This window comes from Gasterosteus aculeatus, chromosome 3 (genome assembly GCF_964276395.1).
Source record: "Gasterosteus aculeatus chromosome 3, fGasAcu3.hap1.1, whole genome shotgun sequence".
NCBI lineage: Eukaryota > Metazoa > Chordata > Actinopteri > Perciformes > Gasterosteidae > Gasterosteus > Gasterosteus aculeatus.
Window position 1 is genome coordinate 10365374 of NC_135690.1, and position 20697 is coordinate 10386070.

General features: G+C 46.1%; 3 protein-coding genes across 5 annotated transcripts; 2 read left to right on the forward strand and 1 right to left on the reverse strand.

Moving 5' to 3' along the window:
- The first annotated feature begins 8378 nt into the window (after positions 1–8378).
- On the forward strand, positions 8379–11010 carry LOC120815695 (neuromedin-U receptor 1-like). The gene is made up of 4 exons (XM_040170587.2): positions 8379–8509; positions 9316–10040; positions 10209–10433; positions 10580–11010. The coding sequence occupies exons 2-4, from the start codon at positions 9338–9340 to the stop codon at positions 10894–10896; spliced, it is 1245 nt and encodes a 414-aa protein (XP_040026521.2). The 5' UTR covers positions 8379–8509; positions 9316–9337; the 3' UTR covers positions 10897–11010.
- Positions 11011–13037: 2027 nt separating this feature from the next.
- cpdp (CPD photolyase) lies at positions 13038–17850 on the reverse strand. 2 transcript variants are annotated; one of them, XM_040170586.2, is made up of 10 exons: positions 17737–17850; positions 16382–16728; positions 16133–16281; positions 15727–15909; positions 15458–15616; positions 14808–15006; positions 14447–14599; positions 14208–14329; positions 13959–14118; positions 13038–13862 (listed from the first exon to the last, which is right to left on the reverse strand). In XM_040170586.2, the coding sequence occupies exons 2-10, from the start codon at positions 16635–16637 to the stop codon at positions 13714–13716; spliced, it is 1530 nt and encodes a 509-aa protein (XP_040026520.2). In that variant the 5' UTR covers positions 16638–16728; positions 17737–17850; the 3' UTR covers positions 13038–13713. The 2 variants fall into 2 exon arrangements, with proteins under 2 accessions (XP_040026520.2, XP_040026518.2); XM_040170584.2 differs by lacking the exon at positions 17737–17850 and adding an exon at positions 16909–17153.
- LOC120815696 (UAP56-interacting factor) lies at positions 17162–20606 on the forward strand. 2 transcript variants are annotated; one of them, XM_040170588.2, is made up of 9 exons: positions 17162–17373; positions 17571–17711; positions 17793–17965; positions 18889–19037; positions 19211–19283; positions 19378–19433; positions 19622–19696; positions 19884–20010; positions 20108–20606. In XM_040170588.2, the coding sequence occupies exons 1-9, from the start codon at positions 17301–17303 to the stop codon at positions 20207–20209; spliced, it is 969 nt and encodes a 322-aa protein (XP_040026522.2). In that variant the 5' UTR covers positions 17162–17300; the 3' UTR covers positions 20210–20606. The 2 variants fall into 2 exon arrangements, with proteins under 2 accessions (XP_040026522.2, XP_040026523.2); XM_040170589.2 differs by having other exon boundaries at positions 17233–17373; positions 17796–17965.
- Positions 20607–20697: the final 91 nt, after the last annotated feature.

Consider the following 20697-nt stretch of genomic DNA (forward strand, 5'->3'; position numbering starts at 1 on the left):
GATCTTTTATTGTTTCACGTGATTTTTCTTACGCTTTTACTATGAAGTGAAAAGAGCTACACTTCCGGGTTTCTCGTGGATCCGTCTGCAGCGATTGACGGTGCAGGCTGGCGGCGTGGGGGGGCGAGGAGGTGGGAGGAGAAGCAGGAGGACCGGGCTGGTCGCTTGACTAAAGTGTTTGTCCGTCCTGGACGGCGTGCACGACGCGCGCGCACGCCGCCGCGTAAAAGCGTCTGATACCGGCTTCGCGCGGACTCCGGTCTTCGGTTGGACGTGAGCTCCGGTGACCGCGGGGAGACAGCGCCTCCCGCGGGCTGCCGACAGTCTTTCTTTAGGCTGAGAGCCCCCCCACTCCCCCCCCCCGCATAACACACTGTGTGATCCGAGTTATGCACATCACATCCAAAAGATACCCATGGGTGTGTTTTTATATTTACTCTTGTATCACAATAACGTACATCGACATGTGGACCGATGACACAGAAAACAGGACAGAGAAACATTTACTGCTCCACCATTTTACAGTAAGAAGATACAAGTGATTTCTCCAGTAGAAAGGCTTCCTCATTAGTTCATGTCACGCTTTGACCTTTTTTTAGGTCCCTTTCCACCACGCCCACCCGGCCCTTTTGTCCCTTGGCAGGTTCCAGCAGAGAGGGAGAGAGGGAGTGTGGTGGTTGGTAGAAGAATGGCTGCACGGGGACAAGGCTCCCCTTCACACCGCTAATTCATCCCTCTGTGGCCCCCCCACACCCGCTGCTGCAATCCCCTCCCCTCAGAACACACACATACAAAGTGTTTCCACCAAAGTCCCTCTGAGCTACAGGCTCAAGACCCCCCTCACACACACACATCCAAGCAGCTCCCCAATCACCTCCACCCCAAAGTTTCTTTTGTCCCGCGGGCTTTGTGCGCTAATTAACTACAGTTCAATTCCCAGCAGGATGGGGTCAGCCTGCACAGTGATGGACGGCTCTCTTTAACCAGCTAAATTCAAACTAAAGACTCCCCATAAAGACAGATCGCGTCCTTAATGGCAGCAATGGAACCGTCATCGCGAGCGGGTCATGCTGCTGCGCCTCTTAATTGTTAAACATCCCTCAGTGTTTTGGACAAATTGTGTTACAAATCATCTCTGAAACAGTCCTTGAATTCCCTTGGAACACACCAGAAAACAAAAAATCATTGAATAATTACTAATGGATTCAAATTAAAGCATCCAATAAAAGTGCCTGTTATCTTTCCACCGAGCCACTTATGCTTGTTGTCTTTGTGTGGAGAAAAAAAAGCTTTGCAGATGGTATCGCTTTGGGGTGGGGGTGGTGGGGACTCGTGCTGTGATGCCTTCCGTTTCCTCCGTACAGGTGTTGTTCCAGCGTAACCTTTCCCCTCCTCAGACATGATGGACTGCCAGTTAAATCCAACCCCCCCCCCCCCTCACCCCCCAAGCTGCTGACTGGACCGGGATGGTGTGGTGCTTCATACGTTGCCCCGACAGGTGGAATAAAGGATCGCTGCTCTGGAGGCTCTTTCCGTCCTGCTGCTGATGAGAAATCTCTTCTCGGGCTGCCGGGGAAAAAATTCCCCGTTCCACCGAGCATGCGGAGGAGACGCGAGGAGCCGAGTGTGAGGCGGAGGGAAGGAAAACGACCTCTGTGGGACAGCGAGTGTGAAGCCGACAAGTACAAATGCAGTTTCTTACAGATGTTTTTGGCTCATGGTCTAAACATAAACACTTAGAAGACATCATTCATGGAGTTCGCGTTGGTCCTATAGATGCACAAATAACAATAATTTAGTAGGAGCAGAGATGAAATGGCTTTTGTAAGATAAGTGCAGGAACCTTTTCAATATGTTTAAGTTCCATCAATCAAACAATATCTATGCATTATGGGTTTCTAGGTAATTGGAAAAGGTCATCTATTTTATTGGAATCTACATAATGAAAATGGAAAATGACCTTGAGCAATCTCACTGTTCTGGAGCTTTCTGTCACGCTGGAGGAAGTTTGCTAACAATCCTTTTCCATGTAAAACAAAGCTTGTGTTTGTCGCACAACTTTAGCCGAAACGTGACAAAGCTGCTACAAAAATCTGGCCATTAAAATCGGACACTATTAACTCGATTTACAGCAACAGACACAGGTAGTCTTTTCCTCATGGCCGCTGATGTGAGACAACTGGCAAATGACCCGTCAAACAACGGGGGACATCGCTGTCCGATAATGAGGGAAAAAACAACCAGGAGAAGACTTCGCCCAAAGACCCCCCCCCCCCCCCCCCAATAATTCTGCATGGATTTAAACATCTGTCACTGCCCTGTGTGAGCTGCTTGTTTGCTAACAAGGCCGAAATGAAGAGCTCGGCGTCCTTGTGAGCGCCGCTGGAGCACCACACAAAACAACGCGGGCGAGTGGCGCTTTGCTCCATTGATTGGAGACGTAATGATACGTGATTATGCCCAGGCGGGGGGGCGGGGGCTGTTTAGCCCGCTGCTTAAAGGCCCGAGCACCGCTGGGCCTTTCAAAAGTGACTGCCGTCCCCAGTGTGCTTCTGTGCAGCGCTGATTGATGGGATGCTTGAATTGGTTGTTGGTTTTTGAGGGCGAGCTGGTTGGGTTCGTATTCGCGAGAAAAAAACTCCCCGGGAGTGGACTCACCTCGCGGAGCCGTCAGTGTAAACCGCAGCTCCGAACAAAACAACATAAGCTGCACTTCGTCCGACTCCCAAACTTCACAGCTAATCGGTGGGAAGCCGTCACTTACGTTACCAGGGGCCTGCGTGACGCAGGACATCGTCTCGGGCGATCTTAAGTGAGACGAGTGGAAAGCTCGCTTGTGAAATAATGAGCGCTCGTCCGCAGCGTGGAGGCGAAAACTAATTAAGAACAATTCCATTTCAGCGGGCACAGACAGTTTCAGAAGAAGTCTTTTTCTTTTCAGAATTATTCACAGGAGGCGTTATTGATGATTCGCCACATTCTGCAATTTTCCCACCATTCTCCTCCTCCATTATTCATCCACCTCTACTTTTTAATCTCCTGTGAGCTGACTCAGAACTCCACTTCCATTTGCAGACTGTTCCTCCTCTACGCTCAGGTCTGTAGCATTGATTAAATGGACCCCGGTGGGCCGGGGATTACATCGGGCTCTATTTGAAATGGCATTTCTACAGTGTTTTTCCATTACTGAGCATACTATTGGAATTTAGATAAACTCGGTCGGGGTAGTCTTTGTTGATTTCTGCAATGATTCCTCTGGGTCACACGGGGTCCATTTGTTGCAATTTAACAATTACTATCTCTGGAGCGGTTGCTGATTCTCATGTGTTCACATCCCTTACCAGCCGCCCCGTCTCCCCCAGGAGGGCGGAGGAGAGGAGGAGGGAATAGTGGAGGTGGAAAATGAATGTTGAAGGTTGTTTTTCATCAGCTGAGATGGATCAGGGACACGATGGAACAGAACTGAGACAAATTAGATAACAGAGGACAAGAGCGAGAGACAAGCACGCCCGTTGTTCCCGTTGCGGAGTCTGACTTGTAAACATACTTGTGGTTTCGACTGTGAGCTCAGCGCTGGTTGTCAATAAACAGCTGGACCCCTTTTCTCTCCGAGCGGTGAAACGGTCTCACTCGTTGCATCCGCAGCAGGTCAGAGTGAAGAACCATGTGATCATTAAATGTGCGTTTGAGCACTCTGTTTACTCACTGAATGAAAATGGGTCCATGCTTTCCGTCATTTCATTTTCTGGCTTCAACTCCGACTCCATTGCACACAGATGTTGACATGCAGAGGTTTTTCTACATCCATTATTAACGCCAGCGATCGTTCAGTAACGACAAAGCCTGCAGGCTTTTGACCTTCTCCTCGCACTGTGATATTCTCCAACAAGTGGCCACTACTGCACTGTCCAACAGCTTCTCCTCTTCTCCCCACAGGTGGAGTAGAATGTGTGTCAGGCTGTTTTGCTTCTAACACTTCTCTTTTGCAGCTAATAAAAACTGTCCGGTGCCGCTTAAATTATGCAGTCATTGTAGCCGCAGATCTCCACTTCAACAAAGGATTTCCTGGACCTGCAGAACGTGCAAAATTGATTTTTTTTTTTTGTCAGGCAGCAGAATTTTCCTCTTCATGTTTTTCTAAAGCACAGAAATGATCTTGCAGACTGTTGCACACAACTAGTTCAACAACCAATTACCCCGACCTGTCATGTGGACCAATTTAAAAGATTTCATAATTGTGCAGAAGAGGCGTGAGGCAGGTGATTAAACACTAGTAAGAAAGTGATTAAACACTAATGCTAATCGTTCAACCTTTAATTTAAAGTTGAACTAAAATAACCCATTGAAAGCAAAACTCAGTCATTCAAAATGTTGAAAATCCAATTCAATTCGATTAATTTTATTTTGCTCAAAATTGCAAATTACAAATTTGCCTCAGAGGGTTTTAGAGTCTGCGCGCATGCGACATCCTCTGTCCCAAAACCATCGGCACAGGAAAAACTCCCCAAAAAATGAAAACCCTTCCATGGGGTAAAAAGGGAAGAAATCTTAGGGAGAACGTCAGTGGAGGGATCCCTCTCCCTGGGATGGACAGACTACAATGGATGTCATGTGTAAAAAATGAACAATGTAAAATATGTACAATACATTCAATTCCTACAACAGAGATGAGTCAAATAATTGCGGGTAGTAAGCAGGTCACCACCGTCAGAGAGAAGTAGCAGTTAAGTGTAGCTCAAACTGGCCTTGATGAAGCCGGCTGGAGGAGCACGCACCAGAGGATGAGGTAATCACACATTGCCGTATATTAAGACTCGTTCTTCCACCAGCAGCGTCAAACAGAAACTACCTTCTCCTGGAGACTCGCTGAGCGTGACCTCCTGAGCCCCAGCTCGCAGAACAAAGCAGAGGAGTCAATCTGTGCTTCGAAGGCTCTGCAAAACCTTTTCATAATGAGGTCAGTGTGAAGCCGTGTGCCATGTGTGTGTGTGTGTGTGTGTGTTTTGTTTGTGTATGTGTGTGTGTGTGTGTGTATGAGTCAACCGCCTTGAGAACGGTTTGTTTCATGTTTGAGCGGATTAGCAGGACCAAACCCCCCCCCGGAGGATTGCAGGCTGCACCAGAAGTGACTCCACAGTTACATTTAAAAAGTGATGACGAACAGCACTTGTGAGTGTGTTGCCCCCCCCCCCCTCTCCGAGCCCTCCTCTCCTCCGCATTCTCGCGACAGGTGACACAGAGCGAGGAGCCTCAGCCGTCAACTGACATTTGGGATGCAGATTTCATCTGGCACGAGGACAGTGGATGTGTTACATTGTGATGCAACCAACTGCATGTTTCAGATACATTCCTTATGTTTTCAGTGGTCATTCACTGACGGAACATGAGCACCTCCCAGTGTCAGGAAGGAGAAGTGGAGTATGTCAACTCCACACCGTCGGGCTGACCAGGGACGGAAAAAACTAAATCATATGTAAGTGTCCTCAGAAAAGAGAGTTTGCACGGTAAATTAACTTGAACTCCTTGAAGGTGCTCTTCGTGTAAACTGTTTTCCCACATTTCTTAATTAGAATGTAACATGCACACACACAAATAACATTTTAGTTCCAAGCCATGTTTGACAAAGAAATACTATATAATTAAACAAAAATGAATTGTTCACTATGAAGTCTGGTTGCTGTGTGGTACAGACCAGCTACAGCCAGCAGACTGTAAGCGTTGCTTTGCTCAATGACACAATGGATGACAGAATGTTTGAGTTTGTTAAGACACAAAGTTACACAAAGTCAGCCACAAACTCAAAACAGAGCCTGCAGTAACTTGTAAACAGAGCTGGAAGGTCATTGTCAACTTCTTATATGGTAGTAATAAAATAGTACAGTGTCCAAACAGCACCAGTCGCGTCTTCTGAAAGTCCTACTTTCTCACAGTCGAGCCAACAGAATGATGGACATGTACTCCAGTCTTCCGCCCAAGAGACTTTCTTCCATTCTGTTGATATACATCCTCAATCAAGAGCCCTCGGTTCTTAAGTATTTCCCACATAGGAGAAATTTATTATTATTTATATCTGAAGAATGTCCTTTAGTAACTATCCTCATGTTGTTTGAAGTGAGCCAATGTCACTGGCACTTCATACTGAAAACCCTTGTGTAAACTTTAGCTAGATCTAAAAAAAGCCTGCACCCAAATTAGGAGAGAATGTTGTCACTGCTGTCCTCTCCTTAAAGTCAGTGGCAGTGACACAAAGTCGAACAACCTCTGCAAAAGAGGGGATAACCATAATTATGGATTAGACAAATTTGTACTGGAGAGGAGAAGAGATGCTGAAGTGCACGGCACCACCCGCATGCTGCGCTGCTAAGAACTCAGCTGCAGCACATCCTCTACTGCACGCCTGCTGCACAGTGTCAGTCTGCACGACACAAGATATATATATATATATATATATATAAAAACTCATGCCCAGCCTCGGGGTATACATCCTGTAATAGTGCATTTTTTCAGAAACCAAGACAAGCATATTGTTTTTATGTTAAGTAAGACAAGGAGTAATGCTTGTGATATGCGTTCAATATATGTCAAGTCAATAATAATGCCCAATGTCCTGAATAAGAAATTGTCTTTATTCAACTGATGTAGTGTGTTCAGAATAAAAATACAAAAACTATTTATATAAAACAATGACAAAATGCTACATGGAATGTTCCACTGGTCGATGGGCAGGATATTCTCCTCTTGTACAAATACACAGGTGTCACCATTAGACTTATTGTAAAGACCAGCGCAGTAGAGCGGCTCGGGCGAACGAACAAAAAAACAGGACCGAAAATGGACACCGAAGGAAACATGCACACAATTTCTTTCTGTTTTCTTTCTCTAAAGAAAAGGCATAATAAAAAGAAAACCAGTTAGCTTTTTTCAAGTAATCTATTCATTATGATTTAAATTGCTGGTTTATTCTCATAAGTCGGTCAGACCGCTGCTGGCAGATTTCTAACGAGAAGCAAAAGAGCTCAGCAAATCTCTGCTCTCATGTCTTTACATTGGCTTCCAGAACAGAGCCTGCACACAATAAGCCCGCTGCCAATAGACCTTAATTAAAAGAGGTGAGGAACTCTTTTTAAAGACAATGAACCGAATAGGTTATGACGGAGAACAGACGCAGACACATACTGCCAGTTGGGAGGCCTGTATGCCGCCAAGCACAGCTTCAAACAGTTTAAATGAACCCTCCTTATATCTGCTGTGATGTGACTCTGCAGCATGAGGGAAACGTCCGACCATCATCCCAAGTCCAAAAGCCTTCTCATGGCCTCGCCTCACGGGTTGCATGTGTCAATGACCAGTTTCATTTAGTTTAAACAGAATTTGTATTACTCGAGAGACAGTTTAGCCTCAATCCGAATGCAATGGAATTTCCTGTTTGAAGAACTAAAAATAAAATCCCTCCACATTGGGAAAGCTCAAGAGGAACTGCTTGAGAGGCAAATCCAACTTTAAAATCGGCTTCGTTAGACTTCCTAGGGGAAGTGAACTGTTTTTGTATTGATATGGGAAAAGTTACCCATGGTTGTGTCGCAGTGTCAATGTCATCATTTTGGAAATGGACAAAACATCAGTAAACTTCATCATAGCTTTTGGGAAAAATTGCATCAATCAAGCACTTCAATGAGCTCCAATAAAAACATGATTAGTGATTATTTTCATAAAATATTGACAATGTCATTTTTTTTGTCATGAGTAAAATTAGCCTGTTATTGATGTATTATTCATGCATGAGTGGGATTCATCACTTGTTCAATTTTGGCGAGCATGCTAGTTTTCCAAGTGGAGAATAACTTGTCTCAAAGCCAACTTTTGTAGCTGCCCGCTGCATGCTGCATGGGACCCATATTGATTCCTCTGTTTTGTTACATAAAAGCGTGTGCAGCCGACCGAAGCTGTCACATTTTCAGGCCTCTGACGAAAGCTCCGTCACCTCTGATGATGATTTATTGCACACTTATTCACAATCATCTAGTAGCTGAGGATTCATCAGCATGTCAAATATTTACGTAGCTCTGCTTTGTACATGTACGTAAATATATGGAGGATTCTATTCTGTTTTGGGCTTCTGGTTTGCTGACAATGAGGTTCAAACACAACAGTAAGACAATGTACTGAATGATTTTGAATCACTTGAAATCAAAGTAACTTGTTACACATTGAGGTAACGACAACCTGAGGCGGGCCAATCACGCAGAGACAGGAGAGAGAGAGGAGAGAGAGAGAGAGAGAGAGAGAGAGAGAGAGAGAGAGAGAGAGAGAGAGAGAGACAGGAGAGAGAGAGAGAGAGAGAGAGGGGTGGGGTGCTCAAATACTGGAAGTCGTGGCACCGAAGCACCAAAGCAGTCAAGACAAAGCACCGAGAAAAACTAAATCCAAGATGTTGAGAAATTTGATGATCACACTTTCATTTCTTCAACTCATTTTCATCTCAATCCCTCATCGAACGCACAAACTGCAGGTAAGGTTGTTTTTTTGTGTTCAAGATGCATCTCAATACCTGTGTTGTGCATGTTGAATGGATGGAGAAATCTCTCGTGGTAGTTCACACTGCATTAGAGTATGCTGCGTATGAATTTCAAATGACAAAATGACACCACTCTTAATCTTAATCTGGATTTAAGATATATAAGTAGGTTTGGAAATTCTCTTTCTATCAAACCATCTCAACGGAAGAACAATATATTTCACTTCGTTTTTGGGCTATTTAGCTTCTATAACATGTTTCATGTGGGAAAAACATCCAGTTATCATCTGCATATTTAAAACTTTAAAACAAAATCACTTCAACGAGAAATACTTTTAAAACCACATATCTTTAACTTCTGAGCCACCATCCAGTTCCATTCATATTAAAACCCTGCAGGGTTTCACACTTGTTCATATCATTGCTATCCTGATTTATTTGAAATGCCAGGCAGCGGTTTTATTTTATTAAGATAATATTTCTGGGCATTCACAACTCATTTGCAAATTTAAATATGCAAAACATTACTGAAAAAATAACAAAAATACAAAAATTATTGATGTCTTAGCTGGGGAAGTTTCATGGGGGAGTCTTTTAGTGGAATCCTTTTTGACCCGTAGCGTCTTTAATCATCGCTAAAGGGATGATTACATAACATTTTTCATTACAATGATCACACTTCCCACAATGCAGTTGAAAAGCACCTTTCGCAAGATGGTCTTTGACCGCCAAATGCCTCCTTAAAACTCCTGTCGGTTTGCAACAGTTTGCAAAGCCCCCTTTTCTCCTCTCTCCGTTAGGTCTGCAACCCAAGCGACCTCCATGCCAGTCGTCAACATGTCCGAGCTTAACTGCTCCTTCGCTGCTCTTTTCCCGATCGGTGCGGCGGTTTTTAATGACGTCGCCTGCCCCGAGGCGGCTCTGATGTGCGGCATGAACATCTCCAGCGTGTTGGCCAACGCCACAGCACAAGATTTGGACGACATGTGCATGAGCGAGGCCGACTACCTGGCCATGTACCTGGGGCCTCCGAGGTCCCCCGTGTTCCTTCCCGTCTGTGTCACCTACCTGATCATCTTCGCGGTGGGCGTACTGGGCAATTACCTGACCTGCGCTGTCATCTTGCGCCACAGGGTGATGCAGACGCCCACCAACTACTACCTGCTGAGCCTGGCGGCGTCTGACCTGGCGGTGCTGCTGATGGGCATGCCGCTAGAGATCTACGAGCTGTGGCAGAACTACCCCTTCCTGCTCGGAGAGGGGGGCTGCTACTTTAAAACCTTTCTGTTTGAAACCGTCTGCTTCGCCTCCATCCTCAACGTGACGGCGCTCAGTGTGGAGCGCTACGTGGCGGTGGTGCACCCCCTCAAAGTCAAACAAATCACCACACATGCTCACGTCAAGCGGGTGATCCTGATGCTGTGGGCGCTGTCCATGCTGTGCGCCGTGCCGAACACCAGTCTGCATGGGATCGTGACGCTGCCTCCAAAGTTCGGACGTCAGTTTCCCCGATCTGCAATCTGCTGTGTGTATATTTACTTTTTATTTTAGAATTTATTTTAGCCATGTCAAGAGTCTGCAGCAATGCTCACACTGACAACATCTTCTGTGTTTGCCACCATAGTTTAGCGTGTAAGCGTGCAAGCACACCCGCGATCGGGATCTAATCTATTGCGTTCATCTCCATCCTCAGGTGTGATTCAGCCGCCCCGCATCTACAGCTGGATCGTCCTGATTTCTACGTTGGCCTTCTTCCTGCTTCCCATGCTGATAATAAGCATTCTCTACCTGCTCATTGGCTTGAGGCTGAGAAGTGAGAAGATGAACGCCAGCCTGGAGGACACCAGCTTCGGACCGGAAAGACGATCCTACCAGCAGAAACTGAGCAAACGCAACCTGCAAGTCACCAAAATGCTGTGTGCGTGTCATTTCATTCATGTTGAGGAGCAGATACCGCACACACACACGCACACACACATTTAGAAGGACTTTATATGTATAACATGTCTTTGTGTCGTCGTCCATCCTTTTGTCTGTCCTAAACTGTCCTTCTGTCCCGCGCAGGTGTGCTGGTGCTTGTGTTCGGCCTTTGCTGGGCTCCGTTCCACGCCGACCGCTTGATGTGGAGCTACATCGAGCTGTCGTCCGAGTGGCACCACCAGCTCTTTGAGCTGGTCCACGTGGTGTCGGGAGTCTGCTTCTACCTGAGCTCTGCCATAAACCCCATCCTCTACAACCTCATGTCCACAAGGTTCAGAGAGATGTACAGACGCAGCGCTTGCTATCCTCAGAGCAGGCCGGCGAACGGATCCGACGTACAGACGAACCGACGCAGCACCTTCAGCGAGAGAATCGCCAATAGCACAAAATCATCAACTTAGTCTGGCCCAAAGGTCCACGGATATCATGCAACAGTTGATGTTGAATTACAGTAGCCATATAGTAGCCAAATATGTCCCATCGAACACTTTTTATGGCGTGTTTGTGGCCCCCGTAGAAGCAGTTAACGCTACAAAATAGTTCTGGGTTGGATTCTTCTCTGTGCGTAGTTGCCTGACGGGGTTTAGCTAATGAACGCAGGGTCGTTCGCTTGAAATGAATGCACTACGGCTCGTGTTTGAAAGGAGGAACATTGGTCTCAATGAAAATAAGGCCGTGGTTTGTTTGTGAGGGTCATGACAAGTTTGTTTTTTTATTACTCTTTTGTGCATTTACTGTACCTGTGATGTAAAATGTTTCTAATTCTATCTGAATGGATCTTCCACACTGTACATACACTTTAGTGGGTTTTTGTCTTTGTCTCTTGTAGCAGATGGGACTACGAACAACATTTTTCTGTGGAGCCCTGTTGAACAAGGACAGAAAATAAACCTCAAAATGTGAATTAACAAAAGTATCGCCGGGTTAAAAAGATCACTTGTGTTTATCGCTCTCCAAAGTGTTATTGTTATCTCATGTGTTGAATTGCTTTGGAATTTTGCAAATTGTATTGAAAAAGATCGTGTGGATATTCATCAAGTCCTTTATCAATGTACAAGATCTTGTGCAGTTTTTCTGTACTGTTTAATAAAAAGCAGGCATGGTTTTCTCAGCATATAACCACCAAAATGCTTTTAAATGTCGGTGCTGCTGGTGAGATATTCTTGTGTGTGTGCTTATAATTAATCTTTACACTTTTGGTGTTCAGACCCCGACACAGCAACCAGCTGCAGGACTTCTGTGTAAACATTATGTCTAAACTGCTGCCCAACAAAACAAATTGTTGTTGGCCGAGGGGCCAACAGAGCCTTTTCCACTCAGCCGTCTCCTCTCATGTTACTGTGACACACAGTGCGAGGTGGAAAATACGTTCAACAAATGAGGCCGAGAAAAAAGGAAATGATGTTTGCAGCAAAGCAGGAGGGCAGAACACAAAGACGAGCTAGCAGATGGATAACGACGGACCAGGTAGTAACGTCACAGTGTCATCAGTGTGCCTCATCAACGCTGATGATCAGCAATCTGCCCACAACCTGCATCCCAACGGCCCCACTGTTTAATAAACTCAACCCACAGTAGATGGAATTTTGTAATTCATTTGTTGCCTCATGAACTAGCAACATTTGATTTAATCTTCCTTTCCTTCAACCCGTCCGGCTGTCTAGATTGGTTTGGCTCGAGCTGCCTGTTTTGGGAGATATTGTTGTGTAAATGTACGCCTCCTCTACAATATAATGGAACTATGTGGCATTGCGCTTGCGGTGCTTAAAGCACCCCGAAAATAGCTCCCATCATTGCAAACGCCGTATGTCCACCGCCCATTCGAAGGCTTTCACACGGATCGACCGTGAGCAGTGAACGATAATGTGAGCGAAGACACTTTCCCTGCATCCTTTGTGTAAATTGCTTGTAGAGACCAGGAGTGTCCTGGGTTTTTATTGTCCCGCGTCCCTTAATCGACAAATTTCCCTTTTAGACACGAGCCGGTGTGCATTCATCTGTCGAGGCAGGAGAAGAACATCTAATATGAACGATACGCTTGTACGTATCAAACTATTCTCCATAAGCAAGAATGTATTGCTGGACATTGCTATCAATATTGTTTATTGATCCATTGTTAGTAAGTTATTTTCATTGTATATACAGCGTTTGGGGTTTACGCAACAAAAGCAGCACGTCAAAGCAAATGCTCAGTTTATAAACTATTCAGAACCATATAATTGCTCAGGGCCTGAAAACAGAAAATACAGTAAACTATCCCACTGTCATAATTTTATTCCCTGTAACCAGAACTGGTTTTAGCTAAATAGCAGGAAGCACAAGAGTGCGAGGTGTAAATATCTTTCCAGTGAAATTAACTAACGCAGGTCAGAGGGGGAAGGTTCTGTATCATGGACGGCAGCATGCTGTAATCTGTGATACGTTCTTGCGTGATTACCTTAATTATGTTGGGCAGAATTACGTGAGATCTCAGTAAAAATATGCATGCAACACAACTGTGATGTAACCCACTCCCAGCAAAAATGTAATGCGGCACAAATGATTTTGTGTGGATGTGGATTGAAGAACATTTTTAATCAAAAAGGTTTTAGTTTTCACTTTCCTTTGTTGACAACAAAGTTCAAAGTGTGTCCAAGCTACGCTTAGTAATGAATGAAATGTTAATGCAATCAGTTGAAAGCGATCTTTAGACTGGTGAATAATCAAACAAGTCTGTTAAAGGTTAGATATGCTGGATTTACAGATACAGACATTTTAATGGGTAAAGGAACTGATGAGAACAGAAAAGAGTTTGGTGTGAAAATATGGTTTTTAAGAAAGGATTCCATCCACGAGAGATGCTCTAAAAAGAACATCAAGTGTCGTAGACATCGGATGTTGCAACACTTAAATCAAACAAGGCATTATTTGCTTAAAAAAAAAACACTAAAATAAAAGTAACATAAAACAAAGCAAATATTTTGCTCTTTCTTAATTAGGCGTTGACACCACTGATCATTTTAAAAGTGATCTATGTCAGCAAAGTAGACCCTGCATGTGATGTGTGGAGGCCTCCATCAACACGGCATTTAGCACCTTTTAGGAATCGGTTTTGGACCAAACAAGCAGTGAAGAACAACACATCTCGCAAGAATGCCCGTAAAAACCTCCCTGAGGTAAAGACGCCAGGGATTCAAGCCATCAGCGTTGTGTTCCCGTCCCTCCAGATATTTCAGGCTTCAGTGGCTCTTGGGACGGTACTTTCTCTCGAACGCGGCCACGTCAAACTTCCGCAGGCAGCCTTTGTAGTTCATGTAGCGGATCTTCCCGAAAACCTCTCTCTCTTTCCAGCCCTGGTCATGGATGCCACAAATGGACCACATGCAACCTGCAGCAGGGATACGCAGTGGGGAGAAGCACGAATGTGTGAGTCCGAGAACATTGAATGAGCGCCTCAAAGTGAGGATGTGACGCGCGTCCTCACCGACGAAGCCATTGGGGTCCTGGCCATCCAGAGAGTAGCGATCGTTTAGGTACAGAGCGATTGAGAGCGCTTCCTCCGGTGAGGACGTCCACTCGAGGATCTTTTTGGCCCAGTACATCCTCAAGAAACCGTGCATCTTCCCCTCAGTGACCATCTGGTACTAATGGGAGATGGAGCGACGTAACATGGTGAGAAAGGCTTCCGCGTAACACGGCCTGGCGAGCAACGTCCATGTGAATGAGAAGGTACCTGAGCACCGTTCCACAGATTGTCGTGCGTCTCGGCTTTCTCCAGCCGCTCGCGCGCGTAGTGGTGCGGCCTCTCGTCTTTAGCGTGGTCTTTCAACGTCTTTTGAGCCCACTCGTACGCACCTGGGCAACACAAACACATGTACGGTTTGTGTAAAGCAAAGGGTAGAAGGGGACAACAGGAGGTGAATGACATCAAACGGACTCTGCAAGATATCAATTTAGGAATGCAAACCGGACCCTGGATGCTGTCATATTTCTTGTTGTAGAAGCAGAAGTTGTCAGTCAGCTCTCGGCGCACCACCAGCTCCTCGATGAAGGAGGCGACGGAGTGACCTGCAGACTTCCCACTGCTCTGAACTTGCGTCGCCACACGCTGGGCTGACAGGTGGCCTGATGACGAATGAAAAAAGGAAGGAAACGATAAAAGAGGCGGACAAAGTAACCAGAGAAACACAAGATTGTCCGTTAACCACCGATTCCAGGATTTTAGTAAAGCAAACACAAAAGTGAATACAGAGTTGCTGTAGATTAGCAGGAAAACATTTATCCCTTCCAAGACATGCATTGAATTCACACTTCTGCTCATAGTACTACTGACCAAAGCGGATCCAGGGGGACAACTGGCTGAGGGCAGCCGCGTTTGGGTCGTTGCGTTTGGTGTCAAACAGTTTCAGGCGAACATCAATGAAGGACTCCAACATGGCCAACCCCCCCTTGGTGCCTGGCTGGGCCCACTCAGTGTCTCCTACTGCTCGGTCCACCTGCAGCGAGGCCAGGGTTTTGTCCCAATCTACTGGCTGTGAGGTTGAAGGAGATAGAAAACGGAAAGAACGAATCATCAGCGGTCACAGTCCTTTGCCTTTGCTTACGTTACAGGAGGCTCAAACTAGTGGACGCCATATCGATCACTGAATTGCGGTGGAAGCGCGGCTTCCTGCAGCTTCAACACCCGGTGATGGGATCAACTGAATATGTGCAGAGGCCTGCAGAGGGTTGAAAGGAAATGCTTTACTGCAGCGATCCGCCATCGAAACTCTCAAAAAATCAATGAGCTCACCAACAGCTTTACTTTACTACTATTGATCTTCAAATACCTTCTGAAAAAAAGATATATTTTCATGAAAAGAAAAATCATTACCCTGTTAAGAGAAAGTACAAAACGACTTTGTACTTTCTCTTAACAAAAGGCATGTTAACTTGTATTCAGAACTATTTTGATGTGCCGTTGACTGTAACTGCAGCACGTACTTTGGCAGTTGTTGTAGCTGCGTAGGAGTGTTTCTCTACCAGAGGAAACTCTGTGAGAAACTCTGGCAACAGCTTTGTGATTTTCCCTCTGATCGTCCTGGCGGCATACTCGAGCTTGGGTGATGTGACCCAGCAGGGGACAATATTATGTGCATCAACCTAAAAAAAAAAAAGGGAGAATGAGGTATACTGATAAAAAAAGGCGGGAAAGGTGAAGTAAATAATAAAAGGTTCAACACTCTGGCTGTATTAAAAGTCAAAGGTTGTACCTGTATAAGGGGGATTTCGCTTGGGAGAGTCGCTTTAACCTCCTCCAACCACTGCAAAGGCTCTCGGAGGGGGGAGAAGTCTGTCACCACTGCTCCCAGGCTGTGCTCAGCAACAAAGCCCGGCAGAACCTCCCCGGCCGAACCATGCAGCAGGTGGAACTGGATGTCCAAAGCTTTGCATTCCTGTTTGGGTCATAGGCAGAACAGCAACGTTTAATAGACCTGGCCGTGGGTTAAGGTGTCAGTCCAAAAGGCCTGTGATAACTAATGAAAGTTACGTCTCCAAATTGATCAATTGTTTTAAATCGGGTTGATACAAACGCAAGTGAACATAGACAAACAGGTCATATGCAGGAATGCAAATTACTGCTGTACTTGGTGCATTCAAAAAGCACGACTTAAATACCTTTGCCACTTCTTCCAGGCCTTTCAACATGAAGCTGTAATGTCTCAGAGTGGACAGTTCGGATTGTGGGACAAGCAGGCAGACACAGACGTGCAGAGGAAGCTTCTCCCTCAAGGCAAGCTGCTGGGCATGGACCATCGCCCAATTATCTGCAACAGGGAGGGAAGCACACCCCGAAACATGTCAAACGAACCAGGCTGTCTCTTGTTGCATTGCAGTGTTGTTGTTGTTGTTGTTGTGAGTGTTTACCTTGTACCCGGTGGTCTCTCAGCATCCAGTACAGGACACCCTCGGAGCCCTGCTTCATCGATTTAGCGTCAGATATAAAGCGGAGGCGTTTTTTGTTGAATTTCATGTCCTTGTTGTCCTTTCGGAGCTGCTTCAGGTGGTCCTTCAGCCAGCCCGCAGCTCCAGCGCCCTCGTGGTTCTTCTCTCCCTTCTTCTGCTGCTTGGCGGCGGGCTCGGTGGCGGCGGCCGACGTCGCCTTGCGTTTTACCGCCGACATGACGACTCGACGGGAGAGCGGTGAAGCGGGTCCGCGAGCACCGGGGACAGCGAGCCCCAACAACCGCCTCGCGTCAGACGAGAGAGTTGCGCTGAAAAGGTAAACAAACCCCCGGTAGAAAGAGGAGGAGGGCGGTAAAATGTCAACAGAGATAACGCGCAAAAAAAATCAATTAAGAAACACTAAATCCGTATTAAACAGTAGGTAAAGGCCAGCGACACAACGATGACGCTCGGCTACAGAAGCACATCAATCCATGCAGATAATTTACCTCCTGCAAACCCAGAGCAGCATGCGATGAACACTGAAGGAAACTTGAAGTAACGTGAACGGTTCACGTTACGTCTGACCGCGTTGTTTCAAAGCTAACGTTAGCTAACCGAAGGATACGGCGGGCGACTTTTCCGTGTTCGGGAGAAACACGCTAACGTGCGTCGGATTTCCCTTTATGCAAACAGTTCCACGAGGTTTTTTATCACACACATTTCGTTGTATTTCACTACATTTCCCACAATGCAAACGGTGGACCATCTCCACAGCGCATGCGCGGCGCCGTTTACGTTCGGTTGTGACGTGTGTGTACGTTGTAGCGTAAGTTAGCCTTAAAAGGGACGGACCGGCAGCGCCCCTTGCTACCTGCGTGTGTTCGTTGTGCTTTAAAGTATGAACAAAGGGGTTTTTACAGCAGCTCGGGGGAGGAGACCAGCGGTTCCCGACAAAGTGGACATGTCCTTAGGTAAGGTCCTCGGGAGCGAACAATAACGGCACTGGAGTAACGTTACTACAGTCAGCTAATGTTAAGCTAACGTTGCTTGCGAGTGGGAGGCACAGCCATGTTGGGAGGTTGTCTGTTGCCAGGTGGCTAAATATATCTGCTGTGAGCACTCGAGATGCCTCTTTGTTTTAACGTTGCTCGCGTAAAACACTTAACAGATGACATCATTCGGTTGAACAAAAAAGAGCAACAGTCAAAAAGGAGACAGGCCCCTGCGAACCGTCGACCGGTGAAGAGGACGGGCCGTTTCCCCCAAGCGAGGGGAGTCGCGTCAAGACCCACCGGAGCGGTCCAGCGAGGTGCGTGCGTGCTCCTGGTTGTAACCTTTTTCTCTCCGTAACATGACACGTGTAATGAATGTCGCCGAAAATGGTCTTCAGCAGGTGGAGGCGTCCCTCGAGGAGGAGCAGCAGCAGCTAAATTGAGAATCCGGAGAGTCCCTCCCCCGCCGGGGCGACGACGGGGTCAAGGGGTCATCACGGGACTGGCGGCGAGGCGGCCCGCTGCCCTCCTGAAGCGACTCGGGACAATTAACAGAGCAGGGGTCGGCCAGGTAACGGAGGACATGCTGCAGTGGACACTAAGATTGGGGACATGCTACTTATAAGCCGATCTGTGATGTACGGTGGCTTTGGAAGAGGATTTTAATAAGCATATCATATCTGTCTTTCAGTATGCATATTAAGAAGGAAGTCCTAAAATGTGCTGGAGACACTGTTTCCTAAATATAAAGTATACTACAGCAAATGTCGTGGCATTAAATGTTTAGCATTAGTGAGGTTGACATACAGCCGCTGTAATAAAAGGTCTAAAACATAACGTATCTTTAAACTAACAGAAGCTGAACCTGAAAGCGAGGACATCACAATTGAGTATCCAAAAATAGAAAACTCCCCTCATATAAATCCTGTTGTCTTCATCAGAGAACCACAGAACGCTCCACTTCGCTCCCCATCGTTTTAGGACGGTTATCTATTTAAGGCCTAAAGGGCTCAGACTTTGTTTAGTTTTTCTCTCCTATTCTGTTAACCGTGTGCAAGTTTTGTTTTACTTACTGTATATTCAGTTTAGTCGTGCCACTTGGAGATGCTTTACTTTTTCCTCATTCTAATCTAAATTCCAAATATATCTGAGTACATACGTTTATTAAAACTCAATCTCGTACACGCTGCTGACATTCTAAAGATAAATGCAGACGCTGATTGGGTGGATTGTCCCACATTACTTTCAAGTTTTTAGTATCAAGCTCAATCACACTTGATTTCAGGCTGTAATTCATAGATTCAGCAAGGTGTAATTTGTATCAAATTGAGTTGTATAACTCAAACATATTTCTGATTGGCTTATTACGCTACAATACCGTGAACCAAAAGTGTCGTCTCTTGCTGCATGTTTTAGAAGCGCTGCAGCTTTTCTAAAGTTGTACCTTTTTTTTTTTGGTTATACTGATGTACTTTCCGGCGTTTCCCTTTTCAGAAAACTAGACCAAAAACAAAGCCGTTCATTCAGCGCGGCGAGGCCCCGTACAGGAAGCAAGAGGCACAGCGGCGGCCCTACGGGCAGCCGGATCCTCCGAGCGGTCACAACGCCACAGCGGTCAGGAGACCGTTTCAGCTGCGGCGGCGGTGAGAACACCTTTCTCAAACACGCAAGATTCCGCTTGAAGATTTTAATGTCAAATGGGCGAAGTGGAATGAAGACTCGTGTGAATGAGACGGATGATGTGGTTTACTGTGTATGCAGCATCGCACACAGGGCAGCCGTATTTCAATTCTGTTTTGTCGTGGCACTCGTGCAGGCCAATGCCGCTAGTCCAGCAGACTCGGAGGGAAGCGCGCCAGGCGATATTTCTTTTTCACAGAGGACTCAAGGTACATGATGGGTTACGAGTGACATGGAGAGTCCTAATCCAAATCCAGGCATTCTACTTTGTTTATTCCTCGTGTCCATTGGTCCATGTTACAGGTACAGGCCCAGGTGCAAAAGTCCAATCCTCACATTCCTCCAGTCCGAACTCGGCAGTGAGTATTGTTCGAGCTCGGTCTAATTTTGCTCAATTTTGTTAAAATGCCTAATTACCCTCATGAGTCACAGGCAAGTGTGACATTAAGCAAATTACACTGCTATCCATCATTTGGGGTGGGGAAAAGACAGATCTTTGCCATTTCGTGGTCTGTGATGCTAAACAACTGTTCGGTTCTTCCCCCAGGTGGCGCTCATCAGCAACCAGTGAGGGGATCTTGACCGTTTCCATTGACAACCCCACAGCCAGGACTCAGCCAGAGTAAATATCTGAATCCCTACACTACACACAGGATTTAGACATTTCTCATTTATTCCTAAAGAAGTGTAGCTATACTGTATGTTTACTGGTATATTGTGTAACGCACACTAACAAGTACTTTTGGAAATATGCGTGTGTGTTAGGACTTTCACACCCAAGACCACCGACTGACTTGACTTGTTCGCAGGCCGCCCTCCGCTTGGACCCTGCACCCCCCAGCAGCCGTCCCTGCTACGGTGAAGATGGAAGTAGTGGAGAAGAAAATCCCCAAAGGAGTGCCACTGCAATTTGACATCAACAGTGTTGGGAAACCGGTGAGCTCTTTTTAATAGACACGTACATTCCTCGCACGGCCTCAAAGATTACTCCATAAAGTGTTTCAGCAACTCTCGTGTACTTTTCTTTCCACAGCAAACATCAATCACTCTAAATGAGCGATTCCGCGTCCTTAAAGATCAGCGCGCCACCACTGCACAAAGTGGCAAGGGCAGCCGGTTCGTCACCGTTGGTTAGCCGCCAAGAAAAGCCCGACGAGTAATACTCAAGGCGCCCGTTTGTTCTGCTTGGAGCCACTGTGAGCCACACCTTTCTGATGGGATGTGCTGACCCACCTTACTTACGGGAGGATGACAGCGGGGCACCAGCACAACATGCACAATTGTGAATTGAGTCCCAATTCACTTCCATGTTATTTTACTCCACTGTTTATATCGTGGACGTCCTTTACTGTGCAAGGACCAGGACCACCCCCCCCCCCCCCTAGGACATGGGACTGTTGATGCACCATGAAGACTGCTCAAAAGTATTGTTTCAGAGGAACGCTATGCATTTGTTTTAGGTGGCACATATGGTTTAAAGACATAGGAATTGTTTTTATGTTTGTTCAATAAATGAGTTTCTCCTTTTTAAAGCTTCAGTTTAGTTTGACGCTAAAGTCTTGTCTGGTCCGACAAACTAAATATATCACAAGTTAACTTTCTGTGGGTTATGAATGGTTGAAG

Coding starts and splice junctions, on each gene's coding strand:
- cpdp (XM_040170584.2), bottom strand. CDS start 16,931: ATGCTGCTCTGGGTTTGCAGGAG. Junction 15,910..16,132: donor GCCTGGAAGAAGTGGCAAAG/GTATTTAAGTCG, acceptor TGACCCAAACAG/GAATGCAAAGCTTTGGACAT. Junction 13,863..13,958: donor GGACCCCAATGGCTTCGTCG/GTGAGGACGCGC, acceptor TCCCTGCTGCAG/GTTGCATGTGGTCCATTTGT.
- LOC120815695 (XM_040170587.2), top strand. CDS start 9,338: ATGCCAGTCGTCAACATGTCCGAGCTTAACTGCTCCTTCGCTGCTCTT. Junction 10,041..10,208: donor TCCCCGATCTGCAATCTGCT/GTGTGTATATTT, acceptor CTCCATCCTCAG/GTGTGATTCAGCCGCCCCGC. Junction 10,434..10,579: donor GCAAGTCACCAAAATGCTGT/GTGCGTGTCATT, acceptor TGTCCCGCGCAG/GTGTGCTGGTGCTTGTGTTC.
- LOC120815696 (XM_040170588.2), top strand. CDS start 17,301: ATGAACAAAGGGGTTTTTACAGCAGCTCGGGGGAGGAGACCAGCGGTT. Junction 19,697..19,883: donor ACAGCCAGGACTCAGCCAGA/GTAAATATCTGA, acceptor ACTTGTTCGCAG/GCCGCCCTCCGCTTGGACCC. Junction 20,011..20,107: donor TCAACAGTGTTGGGAAACCG/GTGAGCTCTTTT, acceptor TTCTTTCCACAG/CAAACATCAATCACTCTAAA.